This window comes from Pempheris klunzingeri, chromosome 20 (genome assembly GCF_042242105.1).
Source record: "Pempheris klunzingeri isolate RE-2024b chromosome 20, fPemKlu1.hap1, whole genome shotgun sequence".
Classification (NCBI taxonomy): Eukaryota; Metazoa; Chordata; class Actinopteri; order Acropomatiformes; family Pempheridae; genus Pempheris; species Pempheris klunzingeri.
Genome location: NC_092031.1, coordinates 8,806,120 through 8,822,919, shown reverse-complemented (window position 1 = coordinate 8,822,919; position 16,800 = coordinate 8,806,120). Strand labels below are relative to the sequence as shown.

Below are 16,800 nucleotides of genomic sequence, written 5' to 3'. Positions count from 1 at the left end.
AGTACATAAGCAGTGACGAAGATTTATTCAAAGCAGCAAACGTTTATGTAACAATGGGGAAATCCCTTGCTTGGATCATTAATTCGGCTGACAAAAGGGTGCTAAATGTATTATATGGCCGCAACGTGTGTTTGAAAGCTGGTTGATGTATGTGTTAAATGTGTGAACCTGCTTCTGAAAACTCTGTTTTTGTACATGACTGTGGGCACTGTGAGGAGGAACATCAGCACAGCACATCATAGCGGTGAAGATGTCGACCAACCTCAACCATTACAGACCATAGAAAGGAGTAACACATGGCGTGCAGCTGTGTAAAAGTGACCATTTTTACCATCAACGTGCCTACGATGGGCTGTGCAGATCAGTTCCCCCTCAGGTGAAAGGCCACGAGTCTTCATGCTGTAGTTCAAAGCAAAACAGGTGGGGCCGTCCCCATGATTCAACGTGTATTCACAAAGCAGTCAGTGTCTGATATCCTGATAGTATTTTACATTCAAACATGTGGGAAAGAGATCCTCTGCTACTATGTGAAGATTGATAGATCTTAACATGGTATGATGGATATATATGTGAAGCCCGCTGAGCCAGTTAATGTAAGAAACAGAGACGTACAAATTACTTCTATCTGTATGATGCAGAATCTGCCCACGATGACCTCAAGACCTTCTTAATTATTTAACTTAATTCAATCTCGGTCTATTGCAGAACGACAGACATCAGGCTGTACCACAAAACTCCTGCTGAACAACTTTCTCATGAAGTAAAAATGTGGGTTTTAAAACAGAAAAAAAAACCCCACATAATCCACTTTATATTATTATTATGATGTTCATTTATCATTAAAGTTGAATTAACAGCTAATGACAGCAGATCACAACATAGGTTCTAATACTAAAACTGGGGGAAACTGGCTTCCACCACTTTTCACCCTACTACTGGATCGATGGCCACACATCACGCATAAAATGTAATTAATGGTTTTTAACACACAATAATGTAGTCGTATGCAGATATAAGGACACACTTTCAAGTGCAGATTAATTGATACACATTTACATCTGCTTACAACAACATCATAGAGTTATAGACATTTTTTAGTATTTATATTAAGAATTTAACTGATGCTAAATTCTGATTACTGATATGTTTAATAATATGCTGTTAATTTCTCTGTGTGTTTTGACTGCGTTATTAGACTGACTATCTATCTATCTATGCAATTCAATGTTGAGGAATACTTTTCAAAGGTCTTAATCCCATTTGTCCACATCACACTGATGTGCTCTTTGTAAATGAAAAAAGATGCATCACATATGATCTACACTGGCTTCACAGCTGACTGGTTCCAGTACTGAATTGTGGGTTAGGGGCTTTGTTAGCATCAATCACTGAGCTATGTTTAGGACTCGTCTACATGAAGGATGGGTGGGTTTGATGAATATGACATCTGACCGCTAATGATGGTGATTTTATTGCTGGAGAACAGCCTGATTTAGTGAGGATGGCTAATGACACTGTTGGCTTGATTTAGTTGATTTGTTTTAAGGGGTTGATTTAATAGTCAGGCCTCGCTTTATTTCATGCTCTCTGCTTCATGGCTTCATTACCGCGATCACAAAAGCCGTGGAAACATCTCACATCTGGTGTCATCGTAAATCTTTGTTTAGTGAGCTCCTTGCTGATATCAGTAGCTCGTTTGTCTTCGTTAATGAAACGATTATCCATGACCTCGTGATTGAGAAGATTCAGCATGTTTTGATGAGCCCAAGAGATAATGCATCTGAACACACACACACACACACACACACACACACACACACACACACACACACACACACACACACACACACACACACACACACACACACACACACACACACACACTGTGGCTACAGCTCCAAGGCCTGTAAGTGTTTTCAGTATCTTTTTCACTGTAAATTCATAAAACACGCCTAAAGAAGTGTCACGTTTGTCTCTTAATATTTATAAAAACATGTGAAGGTTTCACAATGATATAATTAGTTGTCCATTTGTAGGCTCTTTTGTCAGCATAACACCAACATATAAAACTCTAAAGTTATGAATAATATGAAATTAGTAAGATTTGAGCATAAATGTCCTCAATAAAAATAAATATATCTCATCTTTGTTTGCATTTGGGATTACTACAGCCTCACAAACAAAATATGGATCAATTAAATAATATATATTTGATTTTAAAAAGCCCACAGTAACCTTTCACATGCCCACGGTCTCATTGCTCAGTCAAACTAATGACCCAAAACAAAATTTAAAAAAAAAAGTAGATCAAATATAAGTTTAATTCCTCATATTACATCTTAAAGCTTTTTGACCTGATTTGACCAAACTGACCATTTGTGTATGAATGTAACTTTGCTATTTTAATAAAAGAGAGAAAATAGACCACTGTAAACAGTTTCAGAGCTGTCTGAAATACCATCCAGGTAAAAACGGGCTTCGTGAAAGTTTCCCTCCAAACAAAATAAATCGGTGACAGCTCAGAAGAAGCTGCTCTGATTGATTTTTCCGCTTCCATCATTCTGTCAAATCACTCTGCAGCGGCGGACCGACTGAGGAAGGCAGAATTAAAATAGCTTTTGCAAGACTAACAACTCAGCAGAAAGAATAAAATCCACATTACTTTAAAAGGTCCCATTTAAATTAGTCAGTCACAGAAATAACTTTTGGGAGCACAGCAGGGAAACACAATACACAACAAATCTCTCCTGTGTAAAATAATGCACATTGAGGCTTTGCAAAGTTATATTATTTTTTATTTTTAGTCACGCTTGAAGCTATCGCAAATAAATACACTGATCCCCACATGGATCCAGTCCCTGCATCAAGTACAATATAAAACTCATTGGGCCTAAATCTCCTTTATAAATGTATAATTCTTTGTCTCTACTGGTATCCTAAGGCCGAGGCTGTTGTCAGTCTTTGTCCATACAAGGCGTAAGGGGAGTAGTATGGCCCTGTGGCCGCGGGCACCGGCACCGGGGCCCCGGGTGTGGGCAGGGGGCTCTTTGAATAGGGGTGATAGCGGCTGCTCAGTCCGAGGGGGTGGTGGGGACCCCTGAGGGCCAGCGCGCCGGGGCTGCCTGGGCTGCCATTGGGGGGCATATGCATGTGACAGGCCATGGCAGCGGCGGCAGCTGCGTTGGCGAGAGAAGAAGACCCAGGATACCCAGATATCAACTTCTCCGTGCCGGCAAAGGCCGTGTGAGTCCGCAAGTGACTGAGAAGCTCCTCGGAGGAGGAAAAGCGCTTATCGCAAGGTCCGTTAGCAGACACCCAGTTGCACACGTGCGGCAGGGGGTCATTGGGCAGCATAAACCCGTATGGATATAAGGGATGTCCGCTGAAAGACGGGGCCGTGGAGTGCACGCCGTGTAACGGGTGCGTCGGGTACATGAGCTGGTATCCAGATTTGAGCGCGGCAGCAGCGGCTGCCGCAGAGTCATGTGCGCAGTGAGCGCTGGACGCACCGGACAAATGGCTCGTGCAGTGGTAGCTCAGACAGTAGGGGTCTCGACACAGACTGGCAGACATTAGAGACGGGGGGGATGCTCCAGCTAAGGGACTCGTTCCTGCTTTACTGCATCCCAGTGAGCTGGCAAACTGCGCACTTAAAAGCTGGCTGCTGGATTTGGTGGGGTCAAGGGTCATTCCAGGAGGGAGGAACGGCTGCGGGTAACCCGCATAGGCACCCGCTAAACTTCCAGGATAGGAAATACCAGCAGGTGGCAAAGGGAAAACCGTGTGACCGGGCTTATACGGGGAAACGGGGGCCACCAGTCCAGAGCCGAGGACGGAGGAGGACGAGGTTACAGATGTTGAGTCTGATGTAACAGCCTTGGATCCAGATGTGTTCTCCTGTTGTTGGCTGCCATCAGAGGTAATCCCACTTATCCTATGGCTGCCGTTACTCTCTGTCGTACTGCTTTTATTGCTATCAGACTCCTTCTTCTCCTCCTTGTCCCCCGCTTTGCCTTCAGCCGGCAGTGGAGAGACTGAGGTGCAGGAGCTGGGGCTGCCTGTCCTGGGGGTGAACGGCTGGCAGGTGGCGCTAGGCACTCGGAAACTGGTTTTATCTCCACTCAGGCTGCTGCTCGAGTCCTTCTTCTCCGACGATTTGGAGTAAGGTTTGAAGCTCGATTTGTCGTCGGCTCCGATATCGCTCATTTTCAGCGGACCGGATTTGGTCTCCTTGTCACTAGATCCATTTGAGGTCACGGAGGACAGTTTGGAGGAGGACGGCGGGTCCGGTTTGCCGATCTGAGAGCACGTTTGGGCCAAAAGAGCCAGAGGACTTTTCTTGGCATCCAGCTGCAAAATAACACAAAACACAATTAATAAAAATCATAAAAGCACTTGTACATATCATGTTTTGAGATAAATACGCACATATAACCGTTCTGCGTAGTTTACGCATTGCGCATAAACTTATCCCTTGATGAAACTCACGTAACTCAGCGTAAAATGCATTTAAAGAGGGGACGTACACACAGCTGATTCACATGAGATGGAAGATAAGACTGTGCAACTGCCACGCGTCGAAAAGGACATTACAAACACGGGCATCAATTTGCAACAACAAGGTCATTGATTTTTAAAGCGGGTCCAAATTCGATACCCCAGTTTATTATTATCACACAGACGAAAAAATCTGATGGAAAATCAGGTCTGAAAATCACATTAGGAGAGCAGGAGACGGTTATTCTTCTAATTCATTACACAGTATGAATAAAATCTGGTTTGTCATCACTTATTGACCCAATATGTCCACAAAAGTCATCCCAGTATAGCGGGTTGGAGGCTTTGGTGTCCAGTGATTTCAGAGTTTGATACCAAGCGAATTGATGCCCGTTCGTTTTCACAGAAACCGTGTGTCGCTTACCTCGATGGGACTGACAGGGGTGGACGGTAAAGGCTGAAGGTATTCCGGATGTAAAAGGTGTCCTGCCCGAGCCGTGAGCATTTTCAAAACCTTTATGGGAAGCCGACTGGCTTGACGAGAAGGGTCTGCGGGAGAGACGGAGTTGTGGACGGTTGTCTGGCTGATCTTCACTGCGCCCTTCTCCCCCAAGGAGCCGCTCTCCCACGCTGGATTTGTGCTATTTCTCAGGACAGAGACCGTGGGCGATGTGATCATGACCCAATTCTCGTGGAAATGGTTGAGAAATACATGTGTAGGGTAAAGAAAGCCAACACTCAAAAACGATCAGACGGTTAAAGCCTTCGCCGGGGATAACACAAACAATGTTAAATCCTTTTTAAAAGAGACGCGCAGTGTGTGAGCAGAATCCGTGCGTATCACAGCCGCGTAGCTTCATCCTCGGCGTCGCTCTGACACAGTGTGGCTGCGGGTCCGAGAGCGGACTCCGTATACGTGGGTCGTGGGCAGGAGAGATCACTCCGCCTCCTCTCGTGGGGCATCCAAGTTAGTCCGCGGATCACAGCCTTTGCCGCCTCCCAATCAGAAAGAGATCCCGAGGAGTGAATGTGACGTTTCCTCCTCACACGGGTGTGTATTTCACAAAACCACTCACTCCGAGCGCTTTTAATTTGAGTTTTTATATGCGTCTTTGCGTAATTGGCACTTCGACGCATGCGCCGTCCATGCACCCTGTGTGGTTTCGGGGTAAGGTGGACCAGTCGAGGAAGGGGACACAAATGACCAAAACGTCTTCATGTCAAGTGAGCACAACAGACATTCAAATTAACACGTTTTAATATTCAGAGCAGAGCTCGAAAATGGTTTTAAAAATGTTTCTTTTTGGAAGATATTGAGCAAATTGACACCTCTGGTCAGAACATTGTGCATTAACACCCCTTGTTCTAACTTCAAGTCAGTCAGTTTGGGCATTTTCTATTAGAAAAGTCTTTGCACCACAGTGAGTCATTACTAAATAAGTTTTGACTTTAAAAGAAGAAATGGTCAGATATTCACTCCAACTTGCACCGACATCCATCGGCATGTTTCACATTTTCTGCAACTTTTTCCTCTCAATCACGCAGCCTGTCATCTGTCAGTTCCCTGTCCCGCACGCCAGTTATCTGTCAGCTGTCTGCAGTTTTTTTTTTGTGTGTGTGCCTCTTCTCAGTCAGATTCAGGTCAAATCTTGTAAAGTGAATCTATGAGAAGTGGAGAGAAGCAGTGATGTACCTCTCTCTCAGTCCTTCATCATAATTTAGGCCTGTTAGTCTGCCTGGTCTGGTAAAACTCAAAAGTGCGATTTGTTTAATTGGAGATAAGCTCAGAGTCATTTTTACACAGCCCCAATTCTGCTCCAGACATCTCTTTTATAGCGTGTTATTTTTCATGTTTTTTTTTTGTCTTGGAATTTAAAAACATATTCCTCCACATTTCCGCCACATTCAAGCCAAAAATTCTGTCTTTTTATTCCAAGAGCGCTTAAAAAAACCTCATCCTCTGGCTGCCATTAATCATGTAAAGCTTCCACATTTCTTCCCATCGAAATAGACCCACTTATCTTATTACTCAATAGCCTATAAATGTCTTGCTGATCAGGCGAAAGTTAAACATATGCAAGTGTTTTTTGATTGATAACAGGGGGGCTGTTTTCGGCAACGGCTGTCAGGCTCTGACACAGCGCTTTGAGTTATTAGGGCAGAGAAGGGCGACCATAAATTTCGACCGTCAGGCAAAAACTCCTTTATTGTGGACGTGATGGATGGCTCGCCGCGGCAGACACCAAATTCTCGGCTTTATCCTTAAATGGCTGCACATTTTTTCGTCGCCGTAATTCATTACTTTTAAACAGAAAGCTTGAAATCTCCTGCTAGTATTTCACACAAGGACACGTTTATGAATCACCCAGAGTCCGTGCAAACACAACCGTTTACAAGCAGGGCTGGATACCTCAAGTAGATGATTACAGAAAAGAAGCCTCTATCTGAAGTACGCAGTTAAAGGTTAAGGATTCATATTTTCATTAAAGGATTCATTCAGGTTTTTCTTCTTTAAAAGTCCCCCAGAGCCCACATTTAGTCATGTGTTCGGGAAAAAAGGTGCCAGAAGTGAAACTTCTGCAAGTAAAAAAGATTTGAACTGAATTAAGGTTCACTGAATCCTTCTTGCAAAAGTCAAAGTTTCTTTAGGTGTTAAGCACAATCTATAACCACCTTTTTTAAAAACTAATATCTAAAGTGTAATATTTTCATCCCTAGAAATCACATTTTTTATCATAAAATGTGCCCTTTAAACACATTTCCAGTAAAGATCCTTAAAAAAAACGCATTTTTTATATTTTATTTTGTGCACAGAGTTATACTATTGGCCATTGACTGTCCTTATATTTACCCTGGTCCTTGGCCACAAAAAACTAAATGATAAACAACACTGTGCAAGTAGTGAACACCAAAAACTATAAATCGCTCTTAGAATCTTATTTAGTTCTTGAAAGGACAAAGTGATATTTTTGCTTCTTAGTGTTTTTTTTTTTTTTAATTATTCAGAGGCACTAAATTGTTGGATGAAATCGTCCTCCCCCTGCCTCCACATTTATTTATTTATTTATTTTTGCCTTGGTTTAACTTTTAGGCTTTATCTTTATATGGTGCAATGCTTGTCTGTGCAGAAACACCACTTTAAATGTGTGCTGGAGAAAACACAGATCACAGTTCATCAGTGGGGCTGATTAAAAATTGAAAATAGTGGCAATTAGAGCCACAGTGACAGGAGCTGCCATAATGACACTGATGTATAATGTAAAATTGTATAATGTAAGTACAATGGTTACTACAGGGTTTATTAAACAAAAGCAAGCATATGGTCCTGTAGTCCAGTCTGTTTTCAATCACAATTTTAGCCCCTTTGTCAGTATATGTTCTATGAAATGATAACTGACCTCATGATGAAGTGTGAAAGTAATTTTATGGAAAAAAAGCCCCAAACAGCAAAAACAGCTCCAGTCTTTTTTCTGTTCTCTGTAGACTTGCACATGTGCATCCAAGACATCACAAAAGACCAGTAACTGAAACTCTTAAAAAAAAAAAAAAAAAAGAGACCAAAATTAAGGTGCAAAAGCCCTCGACGTATAGCTTTCAAAAGATGATATGACCGATAAATCCAGCATTATAATGGTGAGCAAATGGAATAAGAAATTCCCTTGACATGACATGAAAATTCACCTTGTGGCAGCCTGCGCAGGGCACACCACATCAGCAGCCAGACAGGCCGACTGGATCTGACAGGTAAAAAGGAGAGATGATGGTTAGAAGGTGCTATTGTTTCATGCCGCTTTCTTGACCTGTCAGGTCCTGGAGCAGAGGCCTGGATGGAGGACCTCCTTGTCACATGCAAACAGTCTTAAAAGGCCCTTATCCAGACTATGGTGATTGCTCCTGTTTAATTGATTTGCTTTGCACTGAGGCCTGTCACATTAATAATGGTTAAGTACAGCCGCACTGTGTAACCTAGAGGGGTGCGTCGATTGAGAAATTAACAGCCTAAACTAACCGCTGTCTGTGAAGCAAGAACTAAGTGATCACATAAAATAGAGCAATGTCATACTTGGGCTCAAACTATGGTCTTTTTAATATAACTGCTCTCTGCTGCAGCAGCTGTAAGATTTCTGATTTTCGCCATATGTATTTTTTTAAAACCTGCCACAGTTTGACCTTTTTGTTTAAGTAGTTGCACAATATATATGGCTTTATTATACCTCCATCTCATTATGAACTACCATCCAGTGTAAAACAAAGCTATGCTGACAAGTAAATGGTATTGAGTGAATAAGACTCAGATTATGCTCTCCACCACTTCACAGGAGCCCTTGACAGGTTGCAGTAGACATTAAGTCTCTCTGATATTTCCATGACTGAGTGACGGGATGAAATTGCTCCCATCACCTTGATAGCATGGTAATGCACCTTGCATGTGGACTGTCTTTAAAGTGCAGGAAATTAGGCTCCAAGTTGAGAGTTGCCTTTCAACCAAATATGACAAGAAAATAGACTGCTTTTCTTCTGCGCCCAGAGAGGGAAAAAAAGGCCCCACAGAAGCTGGCACAGAATAAGAGGTTATAGGAGGAGGTGTCAGGAAGTATTACGGATATTATGTGTTTAAGACAGGACGTTTCAGATACTTAGAAGTCATACCCATTCCCCTTGACTACACCTAAGATATTTTCCTCCCCCCGCCATCTGTGTCAAATACTGTAGCGTTGACTTCATTTGCAAGAGCTCAAGTCGGAGCTGACGTGAAGAACTTGCACTATCTTGCCGGAAGTCAGACGACGGGAGCGCAGCATGACGGAGAGAGTTAGAAAAGTTGAGGTGCAGCCAAGATCGTGGCGGTGAAGGGTCTTTTTCACGTTGTCTCATCAATTAGTTAAAGCTGGTCAGGAGTAGGAAGTAAAGCCTATGGAGATTATATGCTGTCGTCCACTTGCCATCAGGTAGGTGAGGATCCTGGCGGGTTGTAGTCATGCTGTAGAGAAGTGTTAACTTCACAGACCCTCTTCCTGTTAGCACTGGAACCAATGGCTCAATTCAATCTGACAGCTGCCATATTACTGGTTCAGAACTTTGTGGGAACTTCAAGAAGCTCCTGTAAAATCTACAGTGCTATATCTACTCGTCTAGTAGCTTTAGTAAAAAAAGGGAGAGCAATCATGGTCACTGTTGATGACATCAGAGTTCGGTATATGACTTGATTTAGCTAATTTTGACTACAGTTAGGGCTTCATATCGCAATTATTTTCACTATCAACAAATCTATTGGTTCTTTTGTTTTTTGATCAACCGATCAATGTTGAAAAATGGCCATCACGATTTCCTTAAAATTCCTTGTTTTACTATTCCAACCCCCAAAATATTGAGTTTACACCCATATGAGACAGAAAAAGTCAAATCCTTACATGAAAGAAGCTGAAACAGAATGTTTAACAATAATTATTAGCAATCAAAATCAGTCCACTAATTGATTCATTGATTATTTCACTATTTGTTGAAACTCTCTCACTCACTTTGTTTTTAGGTGTCGAATCTCTAATGAGTTAAAAAGAGGCCACACACAGTTCATTTGTTTGTGCAGCATGTCGGTGTAAAATCAACATTCCCCCCATCGACACACATGCAGCACTAGAAGCTGATCCTTCACATTTACTTGCCTAGATTTAATTTATGGAGCCTAAGCCGGGGTGAAAATGTACAGGTAGCGTGTTATGACACTGGAAGCACTGTGCAGGTCGGGATGAATGTCTGTGATGGGCAGATTATTCAGACTAAAGTAGGCCTAAAGAATGATCTTGTCACATTTCACAGGCAGGATTAGGGATACGCAGGAGGAGCGCTTCAGTCAGGAATTAGCGTCATGTGGTCGGCTGGAGACAAGCATGCAAGGTATTTGCCAAGACAGGCTTGGACACTTACTGCTCCATTTGTCTACTTAGTGATCAAATACCAAGGTTGATGGTTATTTCTCTGTCATTTGTGGTTTACGTGATATGTGTTCATCTGTATGTTTCCAAACCGTGTGAGATCAGAACACCCCGTGAACATCCAGAACTGGGTTCCCTTTGCTTCCTCATATACACGCACCGCATGCAATGATACATATACATTTACAACACAGCATTAGATACAACACATGATGCCATCCTGACGTGTAGCCCAGAGCACCCACTATATTTGTGGCTTTGCATTTTAAATGGAGGTGAGTGTGAGTGTCTTCAGGCTATCAGAATGAGCTATTACCACGATGATTGAAGAGTGAGGGAGCGCGCGAGCTAAAAGACAAAGTAGAAGAGGCCTGACAAATGAAATCAAACTTCATAAGACCTGCCAGTGGTGTCAGTTGTTATCCATATCTCAAGCGCATTATGGTACTGCAACGCAGCGTACTGCCTTCTCATCTGTCGGCTCAAATTCATCATATTCTCGACTGTTTCTTTTAAGTCACAAGTGTCAGTGTGAAGAGGAGTCTTAATTGACAACTGAGTGGCACAGACGTGGACCGCTGCCTTTATTTTGGTGCCAAGAAGGGTTGTGTTGTTTTGATGAGCTATTATTGGCAGAAGCCAGTAGCAGATAGCAGTCGGCCTGGAAATGGGAAGTGACATCAGACAGAGAGGAGCTTGTCATTGTCTTCAGGCAAGTTCAATCTCGCTGTAAGTTAGGAACAGCCTGTTGAAATGTCACTCAGCAGACTTTCCTATCTTTTGAGAGGAGAAATTTGTGTTGGTTTGGTGAAATTTTAGCTGAAATTATTCAGACGTTTGCCATCCAGATTTTGAATAGCTAAAACAGGTTGGCAACGTTTCAAAGATCCTTTCTGGTAAATTAGAGTTATTATTGTCGAACATGGAGAGCCATCAAGAGCCTTCAGCCTTCATAGGCAGCACATTTGTGATCTGTAGCCCCAAATTTGCTGCAGTGTTTCTCAATATAGTACTTATTTGTCAAATTTCATTGGAAGTTTGATTGTCTTTCATTGCATCTGGTGAGAGTAAAACTGCACTCTCCATAACAACCAATGTAAACTATTGTTCTTGATACTATCCAGCACTCCGAGCACATCTGGCATTTATAACCAGCTCACAGTAAATCAATGAGGCGTCTGTGACATGTAGCTCAATAGAAGCACTTCTTAATCACAATGTTCTCCTCTAATATTCACTCAGTTGGAGTACAGTGTAAATAAATAGCTCTCAGCGCAGTGCATCTTACTGTACATTGATCACAAGCACGAGACCCCAGGCAATAATGCAGAAAAGAAAAATGACTTCCCTATTTTCACTCATCCGAGGCTCTGTGCAGCCCTTAATAGACAGAATCAGAATGTCTGCTGTGGTGTTGCAGGCTTTATGAGACCATTACCGCTTTTTATTGTGTATCCCTGGACTAATGGCTTTCTATAGTCCCTCTGATTTACTGCCTGTCAGCTTTGTGGCTGTCCATTAGAAGAGGAGGTTGACATCAAGCCAGTGGTTGAAGTGCCCACTGTTGAAAATAAGGAAGTCATGTCTCACACATAGACGCCAGGCTCCTAAAACCTCTGTTCCAAAACACATTCATGGCTGCTTGTTTTCCAGACTGTTTTTGTCTTTTCATATGCTGCCCCTCTACTTTACAGGCAGTTATATTAAGTCATTACTAGGAACAAATATTACACTGTTTCTGAGTGACATACCTGTAAATGACACATGTCTACAGTAAGTATTTGGAAAAATACAAGTCTGTCAAACACATTCACATGCATTAACACTTAATGTTTGGAATCATCCACATTAAATGTGTTTTTATGGGTTCTTTATAATAGTGTATAAACTGTGGTCTTAGCACTTAAACACGTCATTAAATATTAGTTTGTCATTAGGGTTTTATATTCAGCTTTGATTTTTGTAATGTTTCATGGGCTGGGTCGTGGTGCTGTATGAGTCACTGACACACGGATGAGGATTACTGGTGCTGACATCAGTCACACCTGGCAAACACCATTATTTTACGCTTAAAGGATGATTCTGGCTTATTACAACTTATCTTCATGTCTTTGTCCATCATGTCTATCAGTGATAATAACATTGTTCACACTAAAGTAATTACTAACATGGTGACGTCAGACCAGCTGAAAAAAGTCAGACAGGGCAAGGAATAGGTACGTTTTTAGACAGTCATACAGATTTTATTCATTCCCCTCCTTCCGCTAAATGAAGTGGTTTTGATAATCTGACAAAACTTATTTTTTCTTTTCCCATCTGACCAGGTATGATGGCCAAAACAAAGACAATAACACTTTAAAGAGACTTAAGTAGTAATAAAGTGGAATTATCCTGTAATGCTACTGTTTAAGTTCTCTGTCAGAGCAAATATGAATGCTGGAAAGTAAAGGACAGACCTTATTCACAGCAGACATTTTGACATTTGATAGCAGGAATAGCACAGGTATAATTCATTACATTAACACTGGCTGCATTCCATTTGTGTGTTCTAGTTTGAGGGTCCTGCTTTTCATGCACATAACGGAATGGAGCCATTATCAGTGTTATTTCAATTAGGTCAGCCTTTGAATTCTAATCAGATCAATACTTACATTTTTATCAGACTTGACCTGGATGATGGCAAGTTCAGAGAAATTGGGGGCGTTTCCAAAAAAAGTTCCCTGATGAAAATCAGAACTTTACCTGCACTGTGTTGCTGTTGCCCACAAGGATGCGCACATGCAGACAAACAGGTAGGAATGTTTAATTTAAAGGGGATCGTAAATGGATCACTATACAAGAAAGCCACCTCAGACTTGCTGGACCAACTTTAAAGCCTGCTGAGTTGCAGAACAGTGCTCCTACCTCAGATAATCCGTCCAGAATCTTCCATAAACCTCACTTTATTAGCTCATACACAAGGATCATCCATGTGGAATTAGAGCGAAAAAAAATGTAACTGTGACAATTTAACTTCCTTCAGATGTTCTGAAAGAAAGCTCACATCATACAAAACATGCTCTTCATTTGCTGCTGATAAGTAATTAGCGAAATGTACTCCGAAAACCACAGATACTTTGTCAATATCTCACTGTCTTTTCTTAATTCGTGGAGCATCAGAGCCACAGGCGGGGGTTAGGCAGGTGATCCCTGACAGGGGTGGAGCCAGTCCTGCTTCACATAAAATCAATTCTGGCCTTTGGTGTTGGCAAGCCAGCGGGGTTGGGGGCGAGGAGGGGGAACACATGTCTGACACCTCCTGACTTTTTCATGAGGTAGTGTTTGAAGTTTTAAACCCCCACAGAGGACTCTTGGGGCGATGAATATAAAAGGGGGTGCAGCTTAAAGCTCAGGCATATTATCATCAGTGAAGACCGTTACCCAGTTTGATGAGGAAAGTCAAATCATTGGATTTTGATGTACCTCAGTGAGTAATTTTAAGACCTGGAAGAATTACTGACATTATTACACCCTTCAAAAGCTAATTTATTTGAACATCACCATAATGCTTATTCAGTGATGGCATGTGTTTTCTTTTATGATGGACGTCCTTTCATTATAAGCTGCTCTTAAGTCGTCCTTGTCTGGAGTGGTTCTGTTCGTTCTCTGTTCACGTGCTGTGGTGGGCACAAAGCGGAGGAGCATGACCTCAAAGCATCTTTTGTTGCAGAGGCAGTGGAGGGTGGTGGCTGTGATTCATGTGATGGGGTGAGGAGGTGTGGTAGGTACTGAGGAGGGTGGGCTGACAATGACAAGCTTGAGTTCAGCAGTCCTGGTGGTCCTGTCTTTCAGCTGTTCTTGCAATAACTCTACTCTGCCGTTCGCCCACAAAACATTTGATAGTAACATGTTCATCTCTGACTATGTGACTATGTGAGTCTGATAGTCTTGGTGGATATCTCCACCTCTTACATACACTGCTATTATTAATTACCTCTGAGACAGAGTAAATGTTTTGTGGACTTGTGTTTGGTGTAGATCCAGAGTGATATTCACCGTGTGGCCATTTATAAAGAAAAGGGCAAAACCAACGAGTTGAACTTAACTTACTACTTGCTGTCCAAAAACTATTAAATACACATCAGTGTATGAACATGGTACCGTAGTTTATATTGATTCAAATCCACACTGATCCAATATAAACTACAGCAATCCTTGATCTTGCTGCTGTAAATACTCACTAGGACACCAAATGTACATTCATCCGCAGGTGAAAATAGTTCCAAATAAATGCACTATACACTCCTATTTGTTTTACATTTGCTGAAAACTACAGTTCCCAGCTGTTTAAAGACACTACTGAACCCTTTCTAAAAATCTGGTATTTCAAAGTATTAAGAGATGGACTTATACATTGCTGCTCTTGCTCTTTTTATGGGACTTGTAGATACTCAAATGTCATTCTTTACGTGCAGAAAATCATTATTCTGAATTCCTTGGTTTAAAATAAGTTAGTGTAAGATTCACCAACTTCCACCATTTTCCATCTTTTATTACCCTTATCTCCAAAGATGTCACCAATCTTCATCAAATATGGCTCCTGAGATAATTGGATGGGTGAATTTCTTGGTGTTAATTGGCCTTTTTAACATAAAGCACCATAATGAATAAATCCATGCATTAACATAGTGTTCATTTGCAACCAAATGTCGATGATGCACACACATAAAGTATAGAAATATCAGTACATGGTCAGTCAGTCAAGATGGTTATGGGTCCAAATCACATGAAATGTTCATGCTTAATCCTTGTACAGTAGAGAATATGGATTCTTCATGAATCATGGGAGTCACCAGCCGATCAGCATGAATTTCTATCACTGTGTATTTTGATGCACTTCTGCACATTTTCTATGACTAAGAACAATAGTTAAATGTATCCTCTGAGTGATTTCTAGTCAGTAAACAGTTATGCTAATGGTGTTTTGTTTTTTTTCCCAGTAACTGACACACATTACATTGAACAGTGCTCCAAATCCAAAGAAGTGTCATTTGGTGACTTCCTCTAACAGATGCTGGTGCTCGTCTCAGGGAAGTGCAATGTCCTGGATCCAGTGGCACTGCCATATAACTGCTGTATAAATAGATTCCTGTGACAGAGCCATTCATCTCCAGCCATGAACACATCAACATTAAAAGACAGCTCACCGAGACCTCTGCGCTTGTTAGGGCAAGATCAGCAGTCCAGATGCCCAAGATGTAAACTCATGAAGGGAAGATTAATTTATCTGTCATCCCTGCCTTTGACAGTAGTTATAAATCTGATTTGGCTGTTGAGCAGGAGCCATGAAGAAGGGCAGTTGGACGTTAGGATTTCAAAGGAGTGATATCAGGAGGACTAACTCGTGACTCACGACCTGCCACAAATGGGTCAAAAGTTCTTGTGGGAAGTATCGTGCATGTTGTGATGTGAAAAAAACGCCTCTGCTCATCTCTTCCTCCTTGTGTTACTTTCAAAATGGTGGCAGTCATGTGATGCGCCTTGGACGAAAAGCGGGCACAGCGTGTCAAAGGAGCTATTTACTGGTAGATGGATGGGAACAGGCGATGCGAGGTGGTCACATCCTGTGACCATCTGCACGGGAGTCATGCTAGTTATTCAGATCGGACACAGATGCTGGGGCATAACATGAGCCTCTATGCAGATATTTGGATGCGTGACAAAATGTTTAGTGCTTCAGTTCATGGAATGTCAAGTGGATTCTGACATGCCAGCGTTTTCTACGGGTTCATTTGTGTTTGTCACCAAATAGCTGCTTTCTTCTCTCGTTGTGAACTCTCAATATTTGTTTTTCATCAAATTAACTTCATCCCCTTTAGAACTTCAGATATGTTAACGTTAACTCACAGTTTTTCTGTTCTTGTGACATTAACTTCATCCTCTTTGGAGCCTCTAACTCTAAGCCATCTACTGCTACATGTTGTCAACAGTAACGTTAACATTTTCCTGTGTTGGGACATTAACTTCCTTTTTTTTTTTAACTAAACCTATCAGAGGGTTAAAGGAAACTCTGAGGCATTTGCTGACACTGAAATTACTCTGTGCATAACACACTGCTTTAAGATGCTTAAGGTGGGGATAAAATGTCATACCACATTAAACAGCTAAATGACCTGATCACAGCGATGTGGTAGAGTAGCGTGGGTGGGAGGGGCGACACACGATGATGAATCTCTTCCTTTGAAGCTCCTTTTCTTTTCAACGTGTCTGTGTTGCTTTCACTCAGATGAAACCACACTCTTTGTATGGTAAACAAGACAGTTTTGTGACGGGAACAAAGACTGAATAGAGGTTTTTAAGGGAGTCTATTGTTGCTGCTCATACGTATGTC

General features: G+C 41.8%; 1 protein-coding gene across 1 annotated transcript; it reads right to left on the bottom strand.

The window, feature by feature from the left end:
* Positions 1-2,810: 2,810 nt before the first annotated feature.
* Positions 2,811-5,463, bottom strand: LOC139219769 (zinc finger protein 503-like). Its single transcript, XM_070851723.1, has 2 exons — positions 4,922-5,463; positions 2,811-4,350 (listed from the first exon to the last, which is right to left on the bottom strand). Exons 1-2 carry the CDS (start codon positions 5,174-5,176, stop codon positions 2,926-2,928), a joined length of 1,680 nt encoding a protein of 559 aa, XP_070707824.1. The 5' UTR covers positions 5,177-5,463; the 3' UTR covers positions 2,811-2,925.
* Between the last annotated feature and the right edge of the window lie 11,337 nt (positions 5,464-16,800).